This window comes from Erinaceus europaeus, chromosome 20 (genome assembly GCF_950295315.1).
Source record: "Erinaceus europaeus chromosome 20, mEriEur2.1, whole genome shotgun sequence".
NCBI lineage: Eukaryota > Metazoa > Chordata > Mammalia > Eulipotyphla > Erinaceidae > Erinaceus > Erinaceus europaeus.
Window position 1 is genome coordinate 13,297,470 of NC_080181.1, and position 23,875 is coordinate 13,321,344.

The following is a 23,875-nucleotide window of genomic DNA, read 5'->3' on the forward strand; positions in this document are numbered from 1 at the left end:
AATGAATGAATAAATACACTCTAACACAGGTAAGGCTAAGATTTGAATATAACTATGTTGACCTCACCTTGATTATATTTTAGTGGGTGGCACAACATGCATATGGCAGGTACTTAATATTGCTGGAGCAAATCAGTTGTATCATTTCAAATTAGCTAAGTTTTACAGAAGGCAATTACTGTTCAAAGTGATAAAATTTATCAGTTCAATATTTAAGACTATTAATATAAAGAGTAGGCACTACTAAACATTTCCAAAGCTGCCCAACTCTTACCCCCATGAGCACAGGACTGGTAATTCTCTCCATATTCCCTGCTGCTCCAGGTGAATGCGGGGATGATGTCATGATCGGAGACATATGTCCAGTGACGGATGACTCTACTTCAGAGTCCGCAAGTGGAAACTGGGGCGACCCAGGTGGGCGTCCCTGAACAGTGAGAGCTACATAGGAGCCAGCTAGAGAAAGAGAGAGAGATAACATCATCAAAAAATGTCCTACGGCACTTCTCTGTGTAATGTGTGCATTCTAAGAAGTCCACTTATATGAGAAACCTTCATCATATGCTAACCATTTTCCACAGGAAAAAGACCCAATTTGTTATTTCTCTGTAATGACTCCCCTAAAAATTGAAAAGTATCAATGTTATTTTCAGATAGCAAATTTATAGTTCTAAGATCAAATATTAGGTCGTCTACCCTGTTAAGAACATAGATTTCTAAGTGCAAGCACCCCGGGTCTGAGCTCCTGCTTCCCACATGCAGGAGGAACACTTTAGAAGTGGTGAAGCAGGTCTGGAGGCCTCTTGTCTTTCACTATCGCTCTCTTCCCTCTCTCTTCCCCCCCCACTTCAATTTCACTCTGTACTATCAAGTAAAATGGAACAAATAAATAAATAAATAAGGAAAAAAATGTCCTCCAGGCTCCAGGAGCAGTGCATTCGTAGTAGTACAGGCACAGAGCCCCAGTGATAACCTTGGTGGCCAAAAAAATAATAAAATCAGGTATTACTTTAAAGGAAACTATAAGAAAGAAACTTTAATTGAAAGAACGAGAATTTTAAAGTAGAGCCATCTATTAATGGTTATGTTCAAGTAGTTTCTTAAATGTAAATTTTTTAAAAACTGTATTTAAGAGGAGGGTTTAACTAATTTCCCGATTATCATGATGCCATTTTAAATACACTTTATAAGATAACTAAAATAAAAGGATCCTACACAGACTAGGAAAAAAAAAACAAAAATTAGTACTTTTATATTTTTTCTTTCTAATTGGAGGGCAGAAAATTCACTAAGAATATTACAGAGGAGAAAAAAAACTAGAGAAATCAAAACTAACTACAACCAGAAAGATGAACAACAGACATTATTTATTCAGCATCCAAAAGAAAGTATTTTCCAAATAAATGACCTTTCTAGATAAGTGAGCTTTAGGGGTTTCAATTTTATATCTGGAATACTTCAGAGTGTTTTATGCTTACATTATGATTTTACTTTTGTTCTCACTATTGGATAAGCAATCTATTGCTATAATCCTAGAGTTTACTTTAAGTAAAATTATAGTAAAAATAAAATAATTAACCCAAAAGGCTAAGGAAATAATCTTCTATAATCTGCAAAAGTTAGTCATAGGTATATATTTATCACCATAAATTACATTTATGCAAGACAAATTTTGTAAGTTACAATCTCCTAAAATAGGTAATCAGTTCTATATTTATTCAAATGCAGGGATCTAATTTTAATCATCAAATTCCTTTTTTAAATGCACTAAAGTTCAAAACTATGATGAAGGGGGCCAAGCAGTAGAGCACTGGGTTAAGCACACATAGCATGAAGTTCAAGGACCAGTGCAAAGATACCAGTTTGAGCCCCCAGCTCCCCACCTGCGGGGGGGGGGGGGGGGGGTCACTTTGATGGCGGTGAAGCAGGTCTGCAGGTGTCTTTCTTTCTCCCCACCCCCCTCCTTTCTCAATTTCTCTCTGTTCTATCCAACAACAGTGACAGCAGCCAACAACAAAAATGGCCACAGGAGCAGTGGATTCTTAGTGTGGGCACCGAGCCTCAGCCATAACCCTGGAGGCAAAAAAAAAAAAAAAAAAACTATGACCAAAGTAACTATTTCATATATAGGGGTTAAGTTGAAACAGTGTAAGAATTCATGGGTTGCTTTACTAAAGCATAAGATCAAGAAGGAATTGAGTTCACTGAATTTATTCTAAAGCTGTCTACTCAATAAAAATATGAAGGATCAATGAAACAGGAGTATTTCAGCTTGGCCATAAACAACTGTCACTTATTTGTAAGTCTACTATACAACAGTCTGCTGCAGAAGATCATAAACCTGGACATTTCCAAAAGGAAATCACTACTGTGAATTGTTTAATTGTTCATTAGTCTAAAGAAAAGTGATTGTGCCAAAGGATTTTTTTTTTTTACATTCCATTTTACTTTACCCAAGCAACTGTGTCTGATTTCTCAATCACTTCCCTTTTAGGTGACTCATGCATTCATTCTTTCAAGTGTAAGCTTTCAATATAACTGGCAATGACCCAGGTATTATAAATAATAGATATAAATGTAATTGAAAACACCTATCAGTAAGTTAAGAATTTTCACATCAGACATTTTTAGTGAAGCACAGCCACTCACTAAAAATGTATTTGTCAAAATAATCTTTTGGTTGCATTTAGCCTTTCACTTTGAGTTTGCTGCCCTTGGAGAAAACAAAGTCTGATGTGAAAATTCTTAACACAAAAATGTCTAGGCAGTTGCAACAATGAAGAATCCAGCCATATATAGGGTCCACAAAGCCTAATGTACTTATTGCCTGATTTATTAAAGAAAACTTGTTGATCCTTAAGTGCTTCAGAAAACAGTTAAACTGAGGACAACTTCACCTACATTTGATTAGTTTCACCACCTCCAAGTGGTTTGAATGAGTCACCAGAGTTCCATTCACCTACAAGAAAGTAAAATAGTGCATGCTGGGTAAATTCTACTGAGGTAATGAATAAATTCATTTTAGAAGTCATTATATAAAAGTAAATAAAGAAATAAATAAATATTTAAAAAGTCATTATATAAGGACAACAAAAATGAAAATAATTTTTTTTTAAAAAAGAAGTCATTATATATACATATATGACCAATTACAATGTAATAAGCCAGAGCTGAGCAGTGCTTCTTTCTTTCTCTCAACCCTATCCTTCTCAGTAAAATAAAATGAATATTGAAAAAAAGATAAACAACTATGGAAATTTACAATGACAATTTACTTTTATTTTTACAATCATGACCTAATATTTACAAAGAAAAGTTATTTTTATACAGGTTAACTGTAAGATATATTATCCAAAGTCTTCCATTAAACCTAACAAACTAAAGTAAAAATATCTAACATGCATCTGACATTAATAGTTCTCTTCTGCTGAAAGTAATACTCATCTTTTATAAGTTTAAATATATCATTGTATAAAGTCGAAGTGAAAGTATGCTTGTCACACTCTCAAGATAATCACCATTAACCACAATGTCTAGCCACTATAAACTACACTATACTTGCCTTTTTTCTGCAAATAAACATACTTTTGTTTTTGCTGTACTATGTATAGTTTAATATAATTACAAAAAATGTCACTTTTCAAAAGCTGTGATAAAATACGCATTTATGTCTCTAGCCATCATTTTATCCACATTCAAATTATTTTCAAGACATCCATTTTATGTAATAAGTCCCTGAAAATAAAATCACTGATCAAAAGTCTACTTTATTAAAGTACATAGTAGTCACTTGACCATACTCAATCTATGTCAAGTGTATATCAGAAAGTCTTAAAATTTCCCAACAACCAAATATACTGTCACCTCATTTTAATTTCCATTTCTTAGGAGTGAGGCTGAATATATCCTTATTAATATATTATTTATTCTAACTACTTTGGGGAGCTGTGAGGTAAAATTCTTACCTTGCTGCTCTATTAGATTATTTATTCTTAGTACTTTAAAGTGGTCGTCACAATTAAGTAGACCAGATTCTGTGATATGTTTCAAATATTTTTTCCAGTGCACTGTTTTAAATATGTTCAACATGCCCTTTCCTGCACAGTGATTTGATTTTAACTAATCAAATCAGCTGATTATCCCAACAGTAATTACAGACTAATCCATTCTCCTGCTCCTGATCAGAATTCAAGGCCTGTTTCTGAACACTATTGTGTTCTACTAATAGGTCTACATCTAGGTAAGTCAAAAGCTTTAAATTAAGCCACATTACCCTACCTCCTGTGTGCCCATGTACATTTTTCTTCAGCTCTTTTTTACACTGTTCTTACAGTTAACTTAGAAGAATAATTAGTTTGGTAAACAGCAATATATTCACCTCAGGTCTATAGGTACATTTTGATGACAATTTCCTGCTAGCAGATTAAATGAGAGAAATGATCGTGTGTGTGTGTGTGTGTGTGTGTGTGTGTGTGTGTGTGTGTGTGTGTGTGTGTGTGTGCGCGCGCGCGCGCACGCGCGCGCGCTGGAAGTTGGGCGGTAGTGCAGCGGGTTAAGTGCAGGTGGCGCAAAGCGCACCGACTGGCGCTAAGGATCCCAGTTTGAGCCCTCGGCTTCCCACCTGTAGGGGAGTCGCTTCACAGTCGGTGAAGCAGGTCTGCAGGTGTCTATCTTTCTCTCCCTGCCTCTGTCTTCCCCTCCTCTCTCCATTTCTCTCTGTCCTATCCAGCAACGACATCAATGACAACTATAATAATAATAACCACAACAACGATGAAACAACAAAAGGCAAAAAAAGGGGAAGAAAGGTGGCCTCCAGGATCAGTGGATTTGTGGTGCGGGCACTGAGTCCCAGCGATGGCCCTGGAGGCAATAAATAAATAAATAATAAAATAAGATGTGTTACTCTCCTGTCCAAAAATATATGACTTCACTTATTCAAATACAAATGGAAGCACTTCAGTAAAAGTATTGTTAATTTTGTAATGGTTAGAATAATATTTATAGGTAACACATAATAGAGAACTGCTACTTTCTATAATAACCCAAGTTAAAAAAAAACTCAAAATAAAATTAATACACGCTGTTTTTTAATTCTACCATAAATATCATACTGGTACTTTACTTACCTTAATGATTCGGTCACCTGTTTGTACTCCAGCCCGCATGGCTGCTCCATCTATAAGAGAAATTAATTACTTAAAAGGCAACACACTGATAATCTTGAAAGGCAGTGTAGCAAAGTAATTAAGCAAAGTTAGAATATCAGGTTTAAGCTCAAATCCTGCCTGTGCCACTCTCTAGTTGTGTGACCTAAAAGTGATTTTGCTTCTTTAGTTCTCAGCCTTATTATCACCTGTAAACTGGAGATAAAAAGCCACCAAACTCAACTACAGCACCCATCATAAAGTATGCAATCTACTGAAGATATTAGTGTTGTTTTGGGGAAAAGAATGGGTGTTTGTTTTGTTTTGTTTTTAGCATCTCTTTAATCTGTCTCTACAAAAATACCTCTGGTGCTATAAAGAAATGACAATTCACAAACTTCTATAGGTGATACAGAAAGTATCACTGCCAAGGAGTCACACAATTTCTAAAAGAATTAACAACAGTTTCCTCTCTATAAACTACAAAGAAAATCAACTGGTGGGGAAGGCGACAGTGTATCTGCACAGTGCACTTGCTCAGTCACAGGTTGGTACTGCCCAAGTTTGTGCCCAGTCCTAACCACATGAATGAAGCTTTGGTGCTGCATTATCTTGCTCTACATGTCTCTATTTCTATCTATGTCTTTCTACCTGGAAAAGTAGACTTTGTGCAAAGAAACCCTGGTAACAAGGGGGAAAAAAAGAAGACCGACTGGGAAAATGCTGGCCTGTAATTATATAATCAAAGGCAAATCTGGCAAAATAGGCCATAGGACATGCAATCTATGTGCATTTACTCTGGAAACAGACATTATTTAAGTTTTGCCTATTCTTGCTCTGTTCCTAAGTGACAAGACTGTTGACTGTTGAAAAATGCCTTGCCTTCTTTCACAGACTGTACGAAGACTGGATTGTCTCCACTGACCGTCAGCCCAAATCCATTGTCATCCTTCTGGATGATCACACAACGCTGAACAAGACCTGTAAAGAGTCATGGGGGGGGTAAAGAGAGAAGAGGAAACACAGGATGGGGGGAATATAACATGTTAGTAATGGACAGCATACTATTTAGAGAAACATACGGCAGTACGTGAAACCCATACATAGAGTAAGAACATTATGCCCACACCCCGCAGTGCCGGGAAGCCCAATGGCCACAACAGACAGAGGACTCTGGCTCAAAAAACAAAGAGAAAGCAGAAAAAATTAGGTAAGGCAAAGGAAGGTCCTTTGAGCTCAACCAATTCACTCATATACTTACCTGATTACTACTGAAGAATTTTTCTTCGTTAAAAAAAAAAAAAAGAAAATTGTAAAGGCAAAGTGAGAGGAAGGACCACAACCAAAAGAACAGGAGTGTCCCATGACAGATCCTGATTAGTACCCAGAGCTGTTTAACCCAAATCAGCTGAAGAGACTAAACTTTGTGTTAGCCAAAGATCTAATATATATTTCCAACTTCAGTAAATCTAAGTGTTTTACCAAAAAATTAGTATGTAAAATAACACAAGTAAAACGATGATTAGAAAAGTAAACTTCAAAATAAAGATTTTTTTCAAGTAAATTCAAATGTGTGGAAAAGCATGTACACTTAGGTATTTCTTACTGCTAGTAAAATGGCACAAGTGATTCTATTGCACATGGAAAATTGGAATAAATGGAACCCAGAATGAAAAAACAGGTAAATTAAAGGGCTTCTAAAAATGCAGATGAGAAAATGAAAGAGCAAGCCACAGACTGGGAGGAAAAATTTGCAATACAAAGGACTTGTATCCAGATTACATTAAACAACAAAAACAATCAACTCTATAACAATAAAGGGAGATACATTTTAAAATGGACTAAAGGCTTGAATAAACAAATCACAAAGATAAACCAACTACCAGTAAGTACATGCAAAGATCTCCCTATCTGTAGTCATCAGGAAAACGCAAAATCAAATCACAATGCGATGCTGGCATACACACTAACTGGGATGGCTAAAAATAAAGTGGCTGGCTGCTAATACCAGGGGTGGATAGCACTTGAAGCCATGGGAACTTTCCTATACATAGCTGGTAGAGAGTAAACAATAGAAACACCTTGGAAAGTTCCTATACAGGGAAGCATACATTTATATATGACCCCACGATTTCACTCCCACAAGAAATAAAATTTATGTACACCTAATGACTGGCGTGCAAATGTGCATAGCAGTTTTGTTTACATGAGCCCCAAATTAGAAACTCAAAAGGCCATCATTATGTGTGGTATATCCATTACAATGGAAGACAGTTCAGTAGAGAAAGAAACAAAATTGCAACTATTCAAAGTAAATATGGATGAATCACAAAAAACATCCAAAAGAAAACAGGCAGAAGAGAGCATACATACTAGGATTTCAATGGACACGCAAAAGTGAACTATGGTGACAAGCGGATTGGTGGCTGCTTAGCTATAGGGAGGAATGGAGAAGTAAGAATGACTGCAAAACATCCCTGAAGGAACATAAAGGGGTGATGGGACATGGTCTACACCCTGATTAAAGTAATGGTTACATGGGTATATTCATTAGTTAAATTCACTCAACTCTATACACAGTAAACAAGTGCATCTGAGGGGCTGGGTAGAGGTACATCTGGTTGAGGTGCACAAACATCACAGCGCAAAGATCGGGGTTCAAACCCCCGCTCCCCACCTGCAGGAGGCAGACTTCACAAGCAGTGAAGCAGGTCCACAGGTGTGTGTCTCTCTCTCTCCCTTTCTACTCCCCTCTTCCCTCTCAACTTCTACGTGTCCGTTCAAAATAAGAAGAAAAGATATTTTCTTTAAAAGTACATCTTACGCACACTACAGCTCAAGAAAGTTCATTTTCAACATTAAAAAAAACTGTCACTTGTTAATGCTAGACTATTAAATATTAAATAGTATTCAAATTCATAAGTTCACCACTCCCACAATCCATCAGATTTCAACCTTTTTTAAACTTAACTTTATAAATTGCTAGATTAACGAGAGAGATCATGAGCGCATGCACGTGTGACCAAAGCACCTCTCAGCTCTGGCATGTGCGATGCTGGGGATCAGAGTGGGGTCCTCAGGCACGCAGGTCCTTTGCTCTAGTGCTGAGCATATGTATACCCAGCCACTTGCTCACCACAGCTGGCCTTATGTGTTGAAAAATGACCAAAAGTCTTGATAAAGAACTCAAAAGTCTTTGCAGAGAAGACAACAGAGAAGCATGTACGGATCAATGGCAATGTCGAGTTAAGAATCAGTTCTGTATGCTACAAAAAAGATCAAGATGAAAGTGGACTCTGAAATAGTGATTTTCAAGTTTCATTCATCAAAAAATGCTTTCCATTATTTTTCTTTCCTGGTATTAACAAACATATACTACCATTTTAATTTTGCTAAATCTTTTAATATCTACTATGAAGAATATTAATTATAATTACCACACAGGTGTGCTCATCTTTGATTAAGAGCTTTTTGTAAGTGGCACAGACTGAGTAACTCAAGTGGTAGAGCATCGAACTTTCAAAGTCTGAGGCTCCTGGCTCGATGCCCCCTGGACCCCATGAGCCATAGTGGTGCTATGGCTTCTCTTTCCTCTCTGCCTCATGTGAAATCTCTTCATGTGTAATAAACAAAATAAATCTTTGTAAGTCACATAATCGCTTTAATAGGAGCCGTATCCAAGCACTTGTATGAATACAAGCAAAGAGAATGTTCAACAAGTAAGATAATGATGAGGTTGAAACTTCCTTAAAACTGAGTCATAGTAATCCTCCACTTTCATTGTTCTCGGTGCTACTCGAAGGCTCATTCACCACCCATATTCCCTAGTGCACAAGGACTATTGGGAAATAAGTGTATACTTCTGTTACTGCACATACCAAATGTACTAGAATTATCTATTATACTACACTATCAACTCCAGAATGGAGATAGCCCAGTTATCTTCATAACCCTATTTCCTGGCATAGTTACTGCCATATAGCAGGTACTTAATGAATAGTTACTAAGTGAATTCAAATTTAATTTTACAGAAAGGAAATTTTTTAAATATCACCATCAATCACATTTTAAGAAAACATAGAATCATAACCCTGAAAATTATTCAAAGCACAAAAATACTGTACAAGGGGACTAAACTGCTCTATATAAATTTTAACCTAAATATATAAAGGAGTCTTAGCCACCTTAAAATAACTCCTCTAGTTACAAATAACCTGTTTCCTGCCTTTTAAAGGTCATATTTCATTGGAAAGTTGAGAATGGATATCATACTTCATACGGTCACTGAAATAAAGATGTTCTGTCAAATGTTTATAAATACTATTCTCTTTTTTTTTTTCCCGTTATAACAAAGTGATTCAAACCCAATGCTTAAAAGACTATTTCCAGAGGGATAGAGAATGGGAAAGCTAGCAGGGGAGGGGATGGGATACGGAGATCGGGTGGTGGGAAGTGTGTGGAGTTGTACCCCTCCTATCCTATGGTTTTGTTAATGTCACCTTTCTTAAATTAAAAAAAGATTATTTCCTATGCCAAAGGTAACTACCAAAGATTGTATTTTGAAAGTGGGGGGTAGGGAGGACCTTTGGAAGTTTTTGCTTTGGGCCATGGAGAAATTCTATTCTGAAAAGGCAAGAACATATGTTCTTTTTTATTTTTTAAATATGTATTTATTCCCTTTTGTTGTCCTTGTTGTTTTATTGTTGTTGTAATTATTGTTGTCATCGTTGTTGATAGGACACAGAGAAATGGAGAGAGGAGGGGAAGACAGAGGGGGGAGAGAAAGATAGACACCTGCAGAGCTGCTTCACCTGCAGGTGGGGAGCCGGGGACTCAAACCGGGATCCTTATGCCAGTCCTTACACTTTGTGCAACCTGCACTTAACCTGCTGCGCTGCCGCCCAACTCCCAAGAACATACTTTCAAGTCCCATATACTATTCTCCTGGGGAAAACAGCAACTATAGGACTAAGGAAGCTGTATTTGTGGAGAGAGAGTGTTAAATACATCAAGGTAATACACTACACCTTCCATACACTGCGTTTACTTTAGTGAAAGCACACTGGTCTTTCTTTACCTTTCATTTTATTATTACATGACCAAACTTCTCTAAGTCTCACCTCTTAAGAATTAGCTTCAGGGAAGGGTGTGGAAAAAGGCCATGTGGAACCTCATAAAAACAGCTCATTTTTAAACTGCTGCCAGACATACATGTTTTATGAGTAAGACCTCAGATAATCCTGTGGTTAAGAAGCTTCGTGATTCTAAACGCACAATGTTGCCAACAAGAAGAATCTTAAGTTACAAGGTACACTGCTTTCATTCTTTTACACTATTATCAGTTGAAGTAATACATCTTTTTTCTTTTTTAAACACATCTTTTCTTTTCTAAGTTACACTTTTCTATCTTAGAATATTTTCAAACAAATTACTATAAGATTTTATTCTACTACTTTTCTCTACTACTTCTTCTCTTTAAAGTATCTTCACCCCAATCTCAACAATCTCTCACTCAAAACTCCAATGTGTCAGACATCATGCAAAGCAATGTAAATATAAATGCCTAGATACAGAACAGGATATCAAAGTGCAGACAACGAAAGTACAGGAGCGTCTCGAGATATCTGAACTGTATCCTTTAGGACAGGGATGATTCCAACAATCCAAGGGATTATAGGAAGTAAGCTATTCAAAATAATGGGAAAGATATAACAAAGAATGAACATTTTGAGAATTTGGTACTTTTGGTATACAGAAGTAGAGTATGGTAATCAAATGAAAACAAACTGTGGACTATATTAATACTTATTTGTACTTTTCCTTTTTTTAAAGATTTTATTTATTTATTAATGAGAAAGACAGGAGGAGATAGAACCAGACATCACTATGGCACATGTGCTGCTGGGGATCGAACTCTGGACCTCATGCTTTATCACTTCAAAGCTTTATCACTGCGCCACCTCCCCGGACCACTTTTTTGTACTTTTCTAGCAAGTGAATGATCAAATCTTTTCCTTAGTAATCCTTATATGATAGGCTATAGTAAAATAGGAGAAAGGAAATGAGTAACGTCAAGCCAAAGTAAAATAAAGCTATGAGTCTACAAAAGGCTAATGAAATGAACAAAGCAGTATGAGTAGAGCCAAGTAATATGAGATGATAGTGGTGTGGTAGAGTAATGGATACTGCCCAACAGCTGGTTACAGAGGGCAGCGGGAAGTCAAAAATAACATTAAGGAGCCAGGTGGACCCAAGTTCGAGCACCTACTCCACATCTGAAGGGAGGAAAGTCTATGAGTGGTAAGGCAAGTCTTCAGGTGTCTTTCTTTCCCCTATTCTTTCTCCCTGCCCTTTCTCAATTTCTCTCTGTCCTATCAAATAAAAATAGAAGGGGGGGGGGAAAGAAGAGGAAAAAATGGCCACCAGGAGCTACTGATTCATTGTGCAATCAGCACACCCCAGTAACAACCCTGGTGGGGGGAAAAAATCCTTTAAAATGAGACTATAAAAATGGGAGAATAGCCAAATGTTACTGGAAAAAAAAAAAAAAAAAGGAAATCAAGGGGAAGAATGATTTACCACAACAAATAATTCTAAATTTCCAACCTATGATTCTGAATTAGAATGAAAATAGTCAGCAAACAGACAAAAATACAAAACTGAAACAAGAAGTAGCAGGGACATGATCAGGTCCTGCCAACAATTACAGGGGGAAAAAGCAATCATGGTAAAACTACAAACAGAAAAGAGCTAGACTGTTGTAATACCAAAACTAAAATAAAGGCATCCAGTACTATCTGATGGTTTAGAGGAAAATGTTCACAGATGAGATCCAGGAGAAAAAGTTCACAAATGAGGGCCAAGACCTCTCAACCATGAGGTTCTGAGTTCCATCTTTGGCATCACAAATCTGAGAGGCACTCTGGTTCTCCCTCCCTCTCTCACTAATAAGTTTTTTTTAAGCTCACTGATTTTTCAAGTAGGAGGATATTATGGTTTACCTCGCTGTTTTGTGCTGTGTTATTTATAAGAGGTTGAAAGTATAAGATCTATGAGGACATAGATATTTCCTAATAATATTCTTTGCAAGGTTGAAAGAAATAGAATAAAAACTAGTGGAACTTTTCTTTCTGTAGATATCAAAAGCCTGAATAAGAAAAAGGTAAGACTTTTTTAACCAGGTGAGAACATTTCAAGTACTAACAGTTCACTTCTGTTGTGGTTGGAATGTTTGTGTCTTCCTAGTATTCTTATGTCTGTTCCTCACTCAGTGTGACAGTGTTTGCAGATGGGCCTTAGAGGTAATTAGGGTTAGGTAAGGTCATGAGAGGGGCCCTCTAATGTCAGAGATTCTGTCTTTCTCTTTACACACACATGCAATTAGAGAAGATCATAGACAAATGCAAGAAGGCATTTCAGGAAGAGTGCTCTCCCAAACCCCCAGCAGGCTGGCATCCTGACCTCACAGTTGAAGCCTACAAAACTAAAAGAAAAATTTTGTTGTGCAAATAACTCGGTCTGAGGCATGTGTTATAACAGCCCCAGCAGACAAATGCAACTACAAAAAGTCATGGCTTATTTCAGCATGCCATCAACTGCTCTGATGTTGAAATACTCAGTCATATTTCATTATTTCCAAGCTCCTCTTGAATCCCTGGGGATTCTTATTAACCCATGCTAACTACACAAAGTCTATTCACACAAGTGATAAAATATGTGTAATGTCAAGAGATTTAAGTTATCATGATAATTTAATTCTCTTCTGAGCAACCCATCCCTCTATTAAGTGCTTTTTGAGAACTCACAGCACAGTTCTCTCCAAAAAAGGTATTTTGAGGGCTCTCAAAAAACAAACACAGAGAAGGCCACAAAGCCACACCTTATTTTCCCATTACCACTTAAAATGTTTCCATTAGACCAGGTCAATGGCATGTCTGAACTAGTGCTAATATTGCTATCACTGGGAAGGAAAATATTAGCATAATTTTTCTAGTCATGGATTAATAAATTGTTCGTTCTCATCCAAAGTAAACAACAAGCTTTTGCATACATACCAGAGATCTGGGGAAATGGGGGGGGGGGGAGAGAATACACAACATAGCAGATGCTACTAGAAAAGAGTGGAGCTTTAAAGACAGTTCACATTCCTAAGGAAAGAATAAGCCACAGGAAGCTCTTTTTATAGAACAGAAAGTCTAGAAAACTTCGGAAGCTATTTGTTACTTTAGGAGGAGGCATACACTTTTGAATGGGAAAAAGTATAAATTTGGTTTCTTATTTTTCTCTTTCCTTGTATTAAATAGAAGCATAAGCCTGACATGTCATAAAGCGTAATACTTACTGATTTCCTGCCCCACTACTGTAAAATGGTTAACTACACAGAAAAAGCACTTGTCACAAACACCCAATGAAGGGATTCAGTGCATCTGACTAACAGAGAAGCATTAACTGGCCTAGAACCAAATTACTAAAACACATTTCTAAAACTCTGGGCCAGAGACATTATTGGTAAAATATCTTAAAAGCCAAAGAGCCCAGGGCTGGTTCGAGCCCCCGGCTCCCCATTTGCAGGGAGTCGCTTCTCAAGCAGTGAAGCAGGTCTGCAGGTGTCTATTTTTCTCTCCTCCTCTGTCTTCCCCTCCTCTCTGTCCTATCCAACAACAACAACAGCTATGACAATACCAATAACTACAACAAGCGTTAACAAGGGCAACAAAATGGAAAAAATGGCCTCCAGGAGCGGTGGATTCATAGTGCAGGCACCGAGCCCCAGCGATAACCCTGGAGGCAAAAAAAAAAAAAAAAGACAAAGAGCTTCCCTTCTCTTTCCCTCTCAGAAATAAACTGGCCTAGGGAGGCTGCTCTGCAGTGACATCTCACATACTTAAAGTCCTAGGTTCATTCCCTGGCTCTGCATAGAGAGAGGGGAATTTCATATGTAATTTCCTTCCACATATAGCAAGCCAGGAAATGAGCAACTGAGGAAATTTCCATTGGATATTCTGAATCTATAGGAAAAGACTTGGCTTTCTTCTGAGGCAGAATTTGACTAAATTAGGTATCTTTTAAAAAAGAAACAACAAACTAGTGTTTCAGAGATTAAAAGTCTTGGTTCTGGACGTTCTTCTCTGTCAATTTTCTCAAAGAACTAATTGGATGCTAAAATAAGGTAAGAGGGTAGGTATAACTATGCAAGGGAAAGTATGTATGAACTTCACAAAAATAGGAGACAGGTTACAGTCTGTAAATATTAGTGTTTCAATCATTTATTGTAAAAGGTGACCACTCAGGTTAAACCTGTTTTTGGTAAGATTATTTTTAAAGGATGCCATTTTAAAATTTTTCCATTCAGAATAAGCCAGAGAAAAACTTACAAAAAGCATGGACAAATTCTTCAAACTACAAAGAAAAATGACTTTGGAGGGGCTGAGCGGTAGTGTACTCAGTAAAGTGCACGTATTGCCATGCAAATGGCTCAAGCTCTTGGTCCTGAACCTGCAGTGGGGAAGCTTCTCAAGTGGTAGAACAGTGCTGCGTGTGTCTGTCAATACAAACTCTTCCCCTCATGCCCCCAACCTCTATCACAAAGTGGGGGACACCACAGGGAATGATGGAGTCCTTATGAAGGGACTGAGTCCCATAAATAGTGACAGTCCAGAAGGAAGGAAGGAAGGAAGGAAGGAAGGAAGGAAGGAAGGAAGGAAGGAAGGAAGGAAGGAAGGAGGAGGGAGGGAGGGAGGGAGGGAGGGAGGGAGGGAGGGAGGGAGGGAGGGAGGAGGCAGGCAAGCATGGGTATTCTTGCTACTATGGGTAGATTATATATATGAGAATGGCATTTCCAGAGGATGAGGAATTGAAAAAAATCAAGAAACAAAAATAAGTGGCCTGGGAGGTGGCAGAGTGGTTACAACACTGCACCTAAAAGCATGAGGTCCTGAGTTCAATTCCCAGCATCACATATGCCAGTGTGATACTCTGATATACTCCCCCCTCATATATTAATAAACTAAATCTTAAAAAAACAAAGATTTCAGAGAATTGCTAATATAACTCAATTATATCAGTACCATATTTAAAGAAAAGGATCGTTAACACTGATGAAGTTCTATACAAACCAAACTCTACAAACAGGACATGGTAAGATGATGTCAAGAATTCAGAGAGAATCATGTTCTTAACATAAACAAGGTGACAGATAAATGGGTAATATGACCTATCCTTGCTCTTATATGTTAGTTTCTATCAAACTTGAGCTTCCACATTAAAACACAGCCACATTAAAACCCCAGGCTCCCTTTCCCTGCAATAGATCACGCCATGCAGAGCAGACATAAGGGTGTAGTTATTTAAAATTAAATAAAATGAAATGAACAGCATGAAGCAAGCTCCAAAGGTGCAAGGCTGAGTTGGCTACATTAGCTTACCATATATCTCGGATCTACTCTCCTCTGAACTAGACTTTGTCTTCTTGGAGGAGCTATCTGCACAAGAGCGGGAGAAAAGGAGAGAGATATAGAAAATATGGAGACCAATGTAAGGGGGAAGTCACGGGGGAGAGAATGAATCATGATCAAGTTAAATCGTGCAAACATGAAGTATGAACATCACAGGTGATAGCATTTAGACCAGTCACAAACAGCACAGATAATGACATATTTTAAAGATTTACTGAAGAAAAGACAGCGCAATAAAAACATGTCCCACCAAAACAACACATGAACAGTCTACAAAATATATCATGGAACAGTTGTAGTGTCAACAGAAGCAGTCCAAGCTGTACATTCCACTTTGCTAAATCTGTCCTTGGAGGTGGGCACATCACAGATGAACAATACAGAGTAAATCTATCTAACAAGACTAGAATACTTTTACAAACACAGGACTGGAACCTACCACCCTCATTAGCGAAACAATAACTAGTCTTATCAATGAGAATCTCAGAGGCCCCTGACATCCAAATTCCCTATCAGAAATAAAGAATTACCTCTTAAGAGACACCCAGAAGTTATAAATTACATATTCCCACCAAGAAAGCCTTTGAGGTATGTAACAGATTTTAGTTTTACCTACTACCCAAGATGAAGGTAAGTTAGTAACTATTTACTTCCTAGTTTTCCCTTTATTAGATAATATTTAAAATATGTTTAGGTAACAGTTCATATTAAAAATATGTAAAAATATTAAGTAAAACATATACTTACCTATTAAAAATTATTTGATAGTAAAACATGTAAAAATACATACATTACATTTATGCATCAGATCTTAGTATTTATTTTTTGGCACAGAAACATAAAACTAACAAAATAACGTGTGTAAAGAATACATACCAGTTTTAAATGACAAAAGCAAATTTATGCAATATTTATAAGTACTGACTGAGTTTACATGAAGAAAATCCAAACCTTGCTTCCCCAGAGACCCACCCTACTAGGGAAAGAGAGAGGCAGACTAGGAGTATGGACCGACCAGTCAACGCCCATGTTCAGCGGGGAAGCAATTACAGAAGCCAGACCTTCTACCTTCTGCAACCCACAATGACCCTGGGTCCATGCTCCCAGAGGGATAGAGAATGGAAAAACTATCAGGGGAGGGGGTGGGAAATGGAGATTGGGTGGTGGGAATTGTATCCCTCCTACCCTATGGTTTTGTTAATTAATCCTATCTTAAATAAAAAATTTTTTAAAAGATTTAAAAAAAACTCCAAAAAAAAAAGAAAATCCAAACCTACAGTTTGTGTAGATTTGACAGAGTAAAAAAATCATTGCTGTGAAAACTTGAAGAGATCAACACTACTGTTGTCAAATGGCAGCTCTCTGAATTTAGAATACTTTTTGACTGGAGAAAAATGATTTCTACTCATTTTCATCCTCTACATGAGACCAGCATTCATTCTGAAGTTGTATTTTACTTAACACTCCCAATTATCATCATGGGGCTGGGTGGTGGCGCACCTGGCTAAGCGCACGTTACAGTGCTCAAGGACCCGGGTTTGAGCCTCCGGTCCCAACCTGCAGAGGGAAAGCTTTGCAGGTGGTGAAGCAGGGCTGCAGGTGTCTCTCTCTCTCTATCTCCCCTCACTTCTCAATTTCTGGCTGTCTCTAACCAACAAACAAAATTTAAAGAATCAGAATGATCAAATTACCATCATTACAGCTGAATTTTTTATTTTTTTGTCTTTAGGGTTATCACTGAGGCTCAGTGCTGGCACTACAAATCCACTGCTCCTAGCGGCCATCTCCTCCCATCCTCCCCCAGCCCCTGCGATTTTTACTGGATAGGATAGAGAGAGATTGAGAGGAGAGGAGGGGTAAGGAAGGGAGAAAGGTAGATGTCTGCAGACCTGCTTCACCATCTGTGAAACGTCCCTACTGCAGGTGGGAAGCATGGGTTTGAACCCAGGTCTTTATGTAGGACCTTGTGCAATTAACAGGGTGCATCGCCACCCAGCCTCCCCACATCTGAACTTCTAAATGACTACAGAAACATGTAGCAGTTATAGTTCTGAATGTGCGCCACACTACTGTCCATACTGTGGTCAGAATAAAGCCCTAGGTCTGACAGGATCTTCCACTATGCCCCAAAGCTCCTATTATCCCTATTAACATTCTGAAACAATACGCTCTGCAACAACACTCCCATAGAGGGATCCACATTCAGGACGAATGCAAAGGTTTCTATGACATCACTGGAGAGGAGGGTGAGTCCTGAACATAAGAAATAGTCACCCCCTAGGTAGTTCACGGAGCTATGTAGCACTGTTATCAATACTTTTTGGAAAAACGAACAACAGTTTACCTGTGGGGTCAAAATCATGTGATGAACTGCGCTCAACTTTCTGCTTCTTGTCTGTTGGTGACTCTCGATTCAAAATACTTCCATGTCTAAATTAAACCAAAACAATCAAATATTTACTACAAGAAAATAGAAAGATTAGTCTAAAAATTCCAAGTGTCCTTTACAAAGAAAAATCCAAAAAATCAAATTAATACTCAGTAATCAATATTAGATGTATTTTATTCTTAAATTATAAAATTCTTATATTCTACTCCAATTATTTTAGTGTCCTCCACAAATTAACCACTATTATTACCATTTCGCAGACAAAGAAAGTGTCTAAAAATAATTAAGCACATTCCCCAACCCTACATGTACTAAGCCCAAAACTTTAAAAAAATATATTTGTTTTTAAGCCCCCAAATATTTATTTATTCCCTTTTGTTGCCCTTGTTGTTTTATTGCTGTAGTTATTATTGTTGTTATTGATGTCATCGCTGTTGGATAGGACAGAGAGGAATGAAGAGAGGAGGGGAGACAAAAAGGGGGAGAGAAAGACAGACACCTGCAGACCTGCTTCACCGCTTGTAAAGCGACTCCCCTGCAGGTGGGGAGCCTGGGGCTGGAACCAGGATCCTTATGCCTGTCCTTGCACTTTGTACCACCTGCACGTAACCCGTTGCACTACTGCCCGACTCCCAGCCCAAAGCTTTTTAATTGCTGTGAAGATTAAGCATGAAGGAAGACAGTTAAAAAGCATCGTCTGAGGCAAGCTTCACGTACAGCTTGGCTTTATTTCTAGTCACAGAAGACTTAGTCAACACCAGAAAGCACTAGATATTTTTAAAAGCACATTTTTTTAAAGTATGTCTAAGTAAATTATACTGATCAAATAATGGCTGGGTGGTAAATAAAACCATAACTACAATATATAGAATTCTAATGGGAATGCAGAAGTAGCAGTGCTAACCTGGGTTTGCTGTCATTAAAAAGGGTAATAAGGATTGGGTTGATAGCAAAGTGGTTATGCAAAAAACTCTTAAGCCTGAGGCTCTGGGGTGCCAGGCTCAATCCCTAGCACCACTATAAGGCAGAGCTGAGCAGTATCCTGGTTTCCCTCTCTGTGTGTATGTTTCCATTTTTACTTCTCTCATTAAAATGAAACAGATAAAGTACTTTTAAAAAATATTCCTGGGAGTTGGGTGGTAGCGCAGCGGGTTAAGCGCATGTGGCGCAAAGCACAAGCACGGGCATAAGGATCCCGGTTCGAGCCCCCAGCTCCCCACCTGCAGGGGAATCGCTTTACAGTGAAGCAGGTCTGTAGGTGTCTATCTTTCTCTCCCCCTCTCTGAATTCTCCTCCTTTCTCCATTTCTCTCTGTCCTATCTGACAAAAATAATAGCTACAATAACAATAAAACATTAAGGGCAACAAAAGGGAAAATAAATAAATAAATAAATAAATAAAATTTTAAAAATATATTCCTTAAAAAATTGCTAATAGGGAGTCAGGAGATAGCGCAGTAGGTTAAGTGCACATGGCATGAAGCGCAAGGACCAGAGTGAGGATCCCAGTTTGAGCCCCCGGCTCCTTACCTGCAGGGGAGTAGCTTCACAGGCGGTGAAACAGGTCTGCAGGTGTCTGTCTTTCTCTCCCCCCTCTGTCTTTCCCTCCTCTCTCCATTTCTCTCTGTCCTATCTAACAACGACAACATCAATAACAACAACAATAAAAAAAGGCAACAAAAGGGGAAATAAATATTTAAAAAACTGTTAATAATAGTGATCTGGAAGGTGGCATAGTGGATAAAGCATAGAACCTGAAAGCATGAGGTCCTAGGTTCAATGTCCAGCATCACATGTGCCAGAGCGATGCTCTGGTGCTCTCTCTGTTAGCAAAAAAAAAATAAATATATATATATATGTAACTATATAAAATAACAATGAAAAAAGAATTATAGATTAGGAATAACACATTAGCTATACTTTTAAGTATTCCTGACATACTTAAGCTGAGGAGATGTTAAACAAAAAAATACTTAGAAACAGGCATGTAGGTAGTCCTGGAGAATTAATAAACAGAGTTACAGACATAGCTGAACCTTTTGGATTTTTTCTATTATTGTCTTAAAGTGAAGATTGATCTAGTTTGTCCATGTTCATGAACTAACAGCAGTCATCCAAATGATAAAACATAAAACATAAGCAATACATTTACATGCCCTGAGCTACTCACAACTGAAAACAATCACAATAGACTAAAATTAAATGTCTTCATCAAGAGTGACCTTAAAATCAGTTTGAACAAATTTTTTAAATGCTTATATTAAAAACAATGAAAATGTTAGCAAAATACAGCTCTTCCAGGAAAAATATGCAACACCTGTTATATTTTAAATCTGTAAAACATTTTGAAATTTAAACTACTTAAGATCACATTTTTACAAACCACAATTAAAAAAACATGATAATTGTGAAGGAATTCATATAGTTAAAATTTAGCCTGTGTATAAAGTATAAGCAAACAACGTACCTTATAGGTTTTTTGAGGGGAAACCTAAAACAAAAAAAGAATAGTAGTTATTTTCCTTGTAAGATAGCTGTTCATTTATCTATCTATCCTGTGAAAAAAAAAAAAAGAGTAAGAGATAAATTTACATGCCAACTTGACCAAGGCACGATTCAACAAGCAGGTATGGATGAAGTTGAATATTACATTTTAGAAATCTTAACTACTGCCCTCATACCTATGGGCATCTAATCTTTGACAAAGGTGCCCAGGGGACGGGGATTCTCTTCAACAAATGATGTTGGAAAAAAAGGGTTGAAACGTGTAGAACAATGAAATTGAACCCACTATATTTCACCAAACACAAAAGCAGAAATTCCAAGGATCAAGGACTTGGATGTCAGACCAGAAACTATCAAATACTTAGAGGAAAATGTTGGCAGAACTCTTTTCCATATAAAGTTTAAAGGTATCTTCAATGGTACAAATCCAATTACGAAGAAGACTACAACAAAAATAAACCAATAGGACTACATCAAATTAAAAGGCTTCTGCACAGCAAAAGAAACCACCACCCAAACAAAGAGACCTCCCACAGAATGGGAGATCTTTACATGCCCTACATCAAACAAGAGGCTAATAACCAAAATATATAAAGAGCTTGTCAAACTCAGCAACAAGAAAACAAATGACCCCATCCAAAAATAGGAAGAGATGATATGAACAGAATATTCTCCCATAGAAGAGATCCAAAAAGCCGACAACCATAAGAAAAAATACTCCAAGTCATTGATTGTCAGAGAAATGCAAATAAAGGCAACAATGAGACACCACTTCACTCCTATGAGAATGTCATACATCAGGAAAGGTAGCAGCAACAAATGCTGGAGAGGTTGTAGGGACAAAGGAACCCTCCTGCACTGCTGGTGGGAATGTAATTTAGTCCAACCCCTATGGAGAGCAGGCTGGAGAACTCTCAGAAGGCTAGAAATGGACCTACCCTATGACCGCAATTCCTCTCCTGCGTATAGAGCCAAAGGAACCCAACACACACATCCAAAAAGATCTGTGTACACCTATGTTCATAGCAGCACAAATTTGAACAGCCAAAACCCGAAAGCAACCCAGGTGCCCAACAACAGATGAGTGGCTGAGCAAGTTGTGGTGGATATACACAATGGAGTACCACTCAGCTATTAAAAATGGTGATTTCACCATTTTCAGCCCATTTTGGCTGGAGCTTGAAGAAATCATGTTAAGTGAGATAAGTCAGAAACAGAAGGATGAATATGGGATGATCTCACTCACAGGCAGAAATTGAAAAACAAGATCAGAAGAGAAAACACTAAGCAGAACTTTGACTGGAGCTGGTGCACTGCACCAAGTAAAAGACTGGAGTGGGTGTGAGGGGGGTGGATTCAGGTCCTGGAACATGATGGCAGAGTGGGGGTTGTATTGTTATGTGGGGAAAAAATGGGAAATGTTATGCATGTACAGACTATTGTATTTTATTGTCAACTATAAACTGTTAACCCCCCAATAAAGATATAAAAAAATCTTAACTACATTTGTTAAATGCACTGACCATCAACTATTCCTGAGTTTGGTTTCTCTTGTCAAAAATTCAAATCATAGCAACAGCTACATTTATTGAGGACTTCAGTAAATGCTATACACTATCCTAAATTATTCATATGCATTATATAATTTAATATTTCTCACCTACTTTCTATTTCACTTCCTTCACTCCAAAGCTAACCCTATGAGATACAGTAAGGACTACAAAAGCTGGCTAGCAGCAAGAAACCAGTACACTTTAATGATGGCCCTTTTGATCACTACCAGACCACCCCATTATCTGGGGCCATAGTCAAGTAATTCTGGGGTTCCCACATAGATATGATGGGCCTAGACCTCTACCAGATCCCTTTCTCCACTATCACTGGTCATCTCCCTCAGGAACATCATCATCAACGTTTCTGTGGGCCTCTACAGGACCTTGCCCTCAATGTACAACAGTGGTAGAAATTGCCCCACTCTCCAAAGGGAAGCTGGGTCAACATACTCCGCCACTCGAGGAAGACTGGTCCTGAAATGAGTGCAGCCTAGAATGTTCTTAGCCAAGACCATGGACTGCAAGCTCAGACTGACAAGGATACAGAGATTACACTAAATATGAATAGACATGGGCCGTATAGGTCAGATCAATGGAGTTTACAGGTAATGGTAATTATATACTTTTCCCATATTTAAGAGCTTCTCTCTGCCCTGGTCCAGCTTCTGGTCCTATTCTCAACTCTGACATCATCTTCCCAGACAATACCCCTAGCCCACCTGTATGTTAGCTATTGGGCTCAGGCAAAAATTAGTAAAGTCATGGGCCTCTTGGAATATACCTAAAATAGACCTACTAGCTTTTTCTAAAATGAAGAAGCTCAAATTTCATCTGTTAAATTCTTACCTTTAAGTTTTTGATTCTTTAACAATCTGTTCTGCTTTTTATCTTAATGCTTTTTCAGCCACCAAGCTGCAGATGCTACCATGATGCCAACCTGACTTCCCTGGGCAGATGACCTCACCAATGCACTCTGGAACCCCACCTCTCTAGAGCCCTGCCCCACTAGGGAAAAACAGAAACAGACTGGGGGTGGGAGCCAGCTGGTGGCACAGCGGGTTAAGAGCACATGATGTGAAGGGCAAGGATTGGCATAAGGATCCTGGTTCGTGCCCTCAGCTCCCCCACTTACAGAGGGTCACTTCACAAGCAGTGAAACAAGTTTCTTTCTTTCTCTCCCACTCTCTTTCTTCCTATCCTCTCTCAATTTCTCTCTGCCCTATACAACAACAAACAGCAATAACAACAATAATAGTAACAGCAGCAACAAAATGGAAAAAATGGCTTCCAGGAGCAGTGGATTCATAGGGCAGGTACCAAGCCCAAGCCATAACCCTGGAGGCGGGGAAAAAAAAAAAAAGAAAGAAAAAAAAGAAAAGCAAACAGGATGGGGATACGGTTTGACATACCCCGTCAATACCTATGTCCAGTAGAAAAGCAATTACAGAAGCCAGACCTTCCATCTCCTGCACCCCATAAAGATCTTTGGTCTATACTCCGAGGGATAAAAATGGGAAAGCGAAAGGAACGGGATGTCCAGCTGGTGAAGGGTAGCGTTTGGCTATCGCACAAGGAAAGAGCGATTTAAAAATGGGTGATGTTGAGATGGGCAAGAAGATTTTTGTCCAGAAATGTGCCCAGTGCCATACCGTGGAAAAGGTAGGCAAACATAAGACTAGACCAAATCTCCATGGGTCTCTTATTTATTACAGAATAGAAATGTCTCATGACTTTTTTATGTTTACCATATTTAAATTGATCTCATACACAAGAATTCAGATCATGGATGATAGATAGAATGCTTTTGTCAGACGATCCTTATTTAAAT

The 23,875-nt window shown here is 38.1% G+C and overlaps 1 protein-coding gene across 1 annotated transcript in view; it reads right to left on the reverse strand.

Moving 5' to 3' along the window:
- The window catches only part of ARHGEF12 (Rho guanine nucleotide exchange factor 12), a 151,763-nt gene that overhangs the window by 60,038 nt on the left and 67,850 nt on the right, over nucleotides 1-23,875 (reverse strand). Inside the window, exons 3-9 of the mRNA XM_060179899.1 lie at nucleotides 20,457-20,480; nucleotides 17,946-18,031; nucleotides 15,572-15,628; nucleotides 6,030-6,128; nucleotides 5,130-5,179; nucleotides 2,902-2,959; nucleotides 275-456 (exon numbers count right to left, since the gene is read on the reverse strand). Of these exons, the coding sequence (XP_060035882.1) occupies nucleotides 275-456; nucleotides 2,902-2,959; nucleotides 5,130-5,179; nucleotides 6,030-6,128; nucleotides 15,572-15,628; nucleotides 17,946-18,031; nucleotides 20,457-20,480 (556 nt within the window). The remainder of the gene's footprint in view (nucleotides 1-274; nucleotides 457-2,901; nucleotides 2,960-5,129; nucleotides 5,180-6,029; nucleotides 6,129-15,571; nucleotides 15,629-17,945; nucleotides 18,032-20,456; nucleotides 20,481-23,875) is intronic.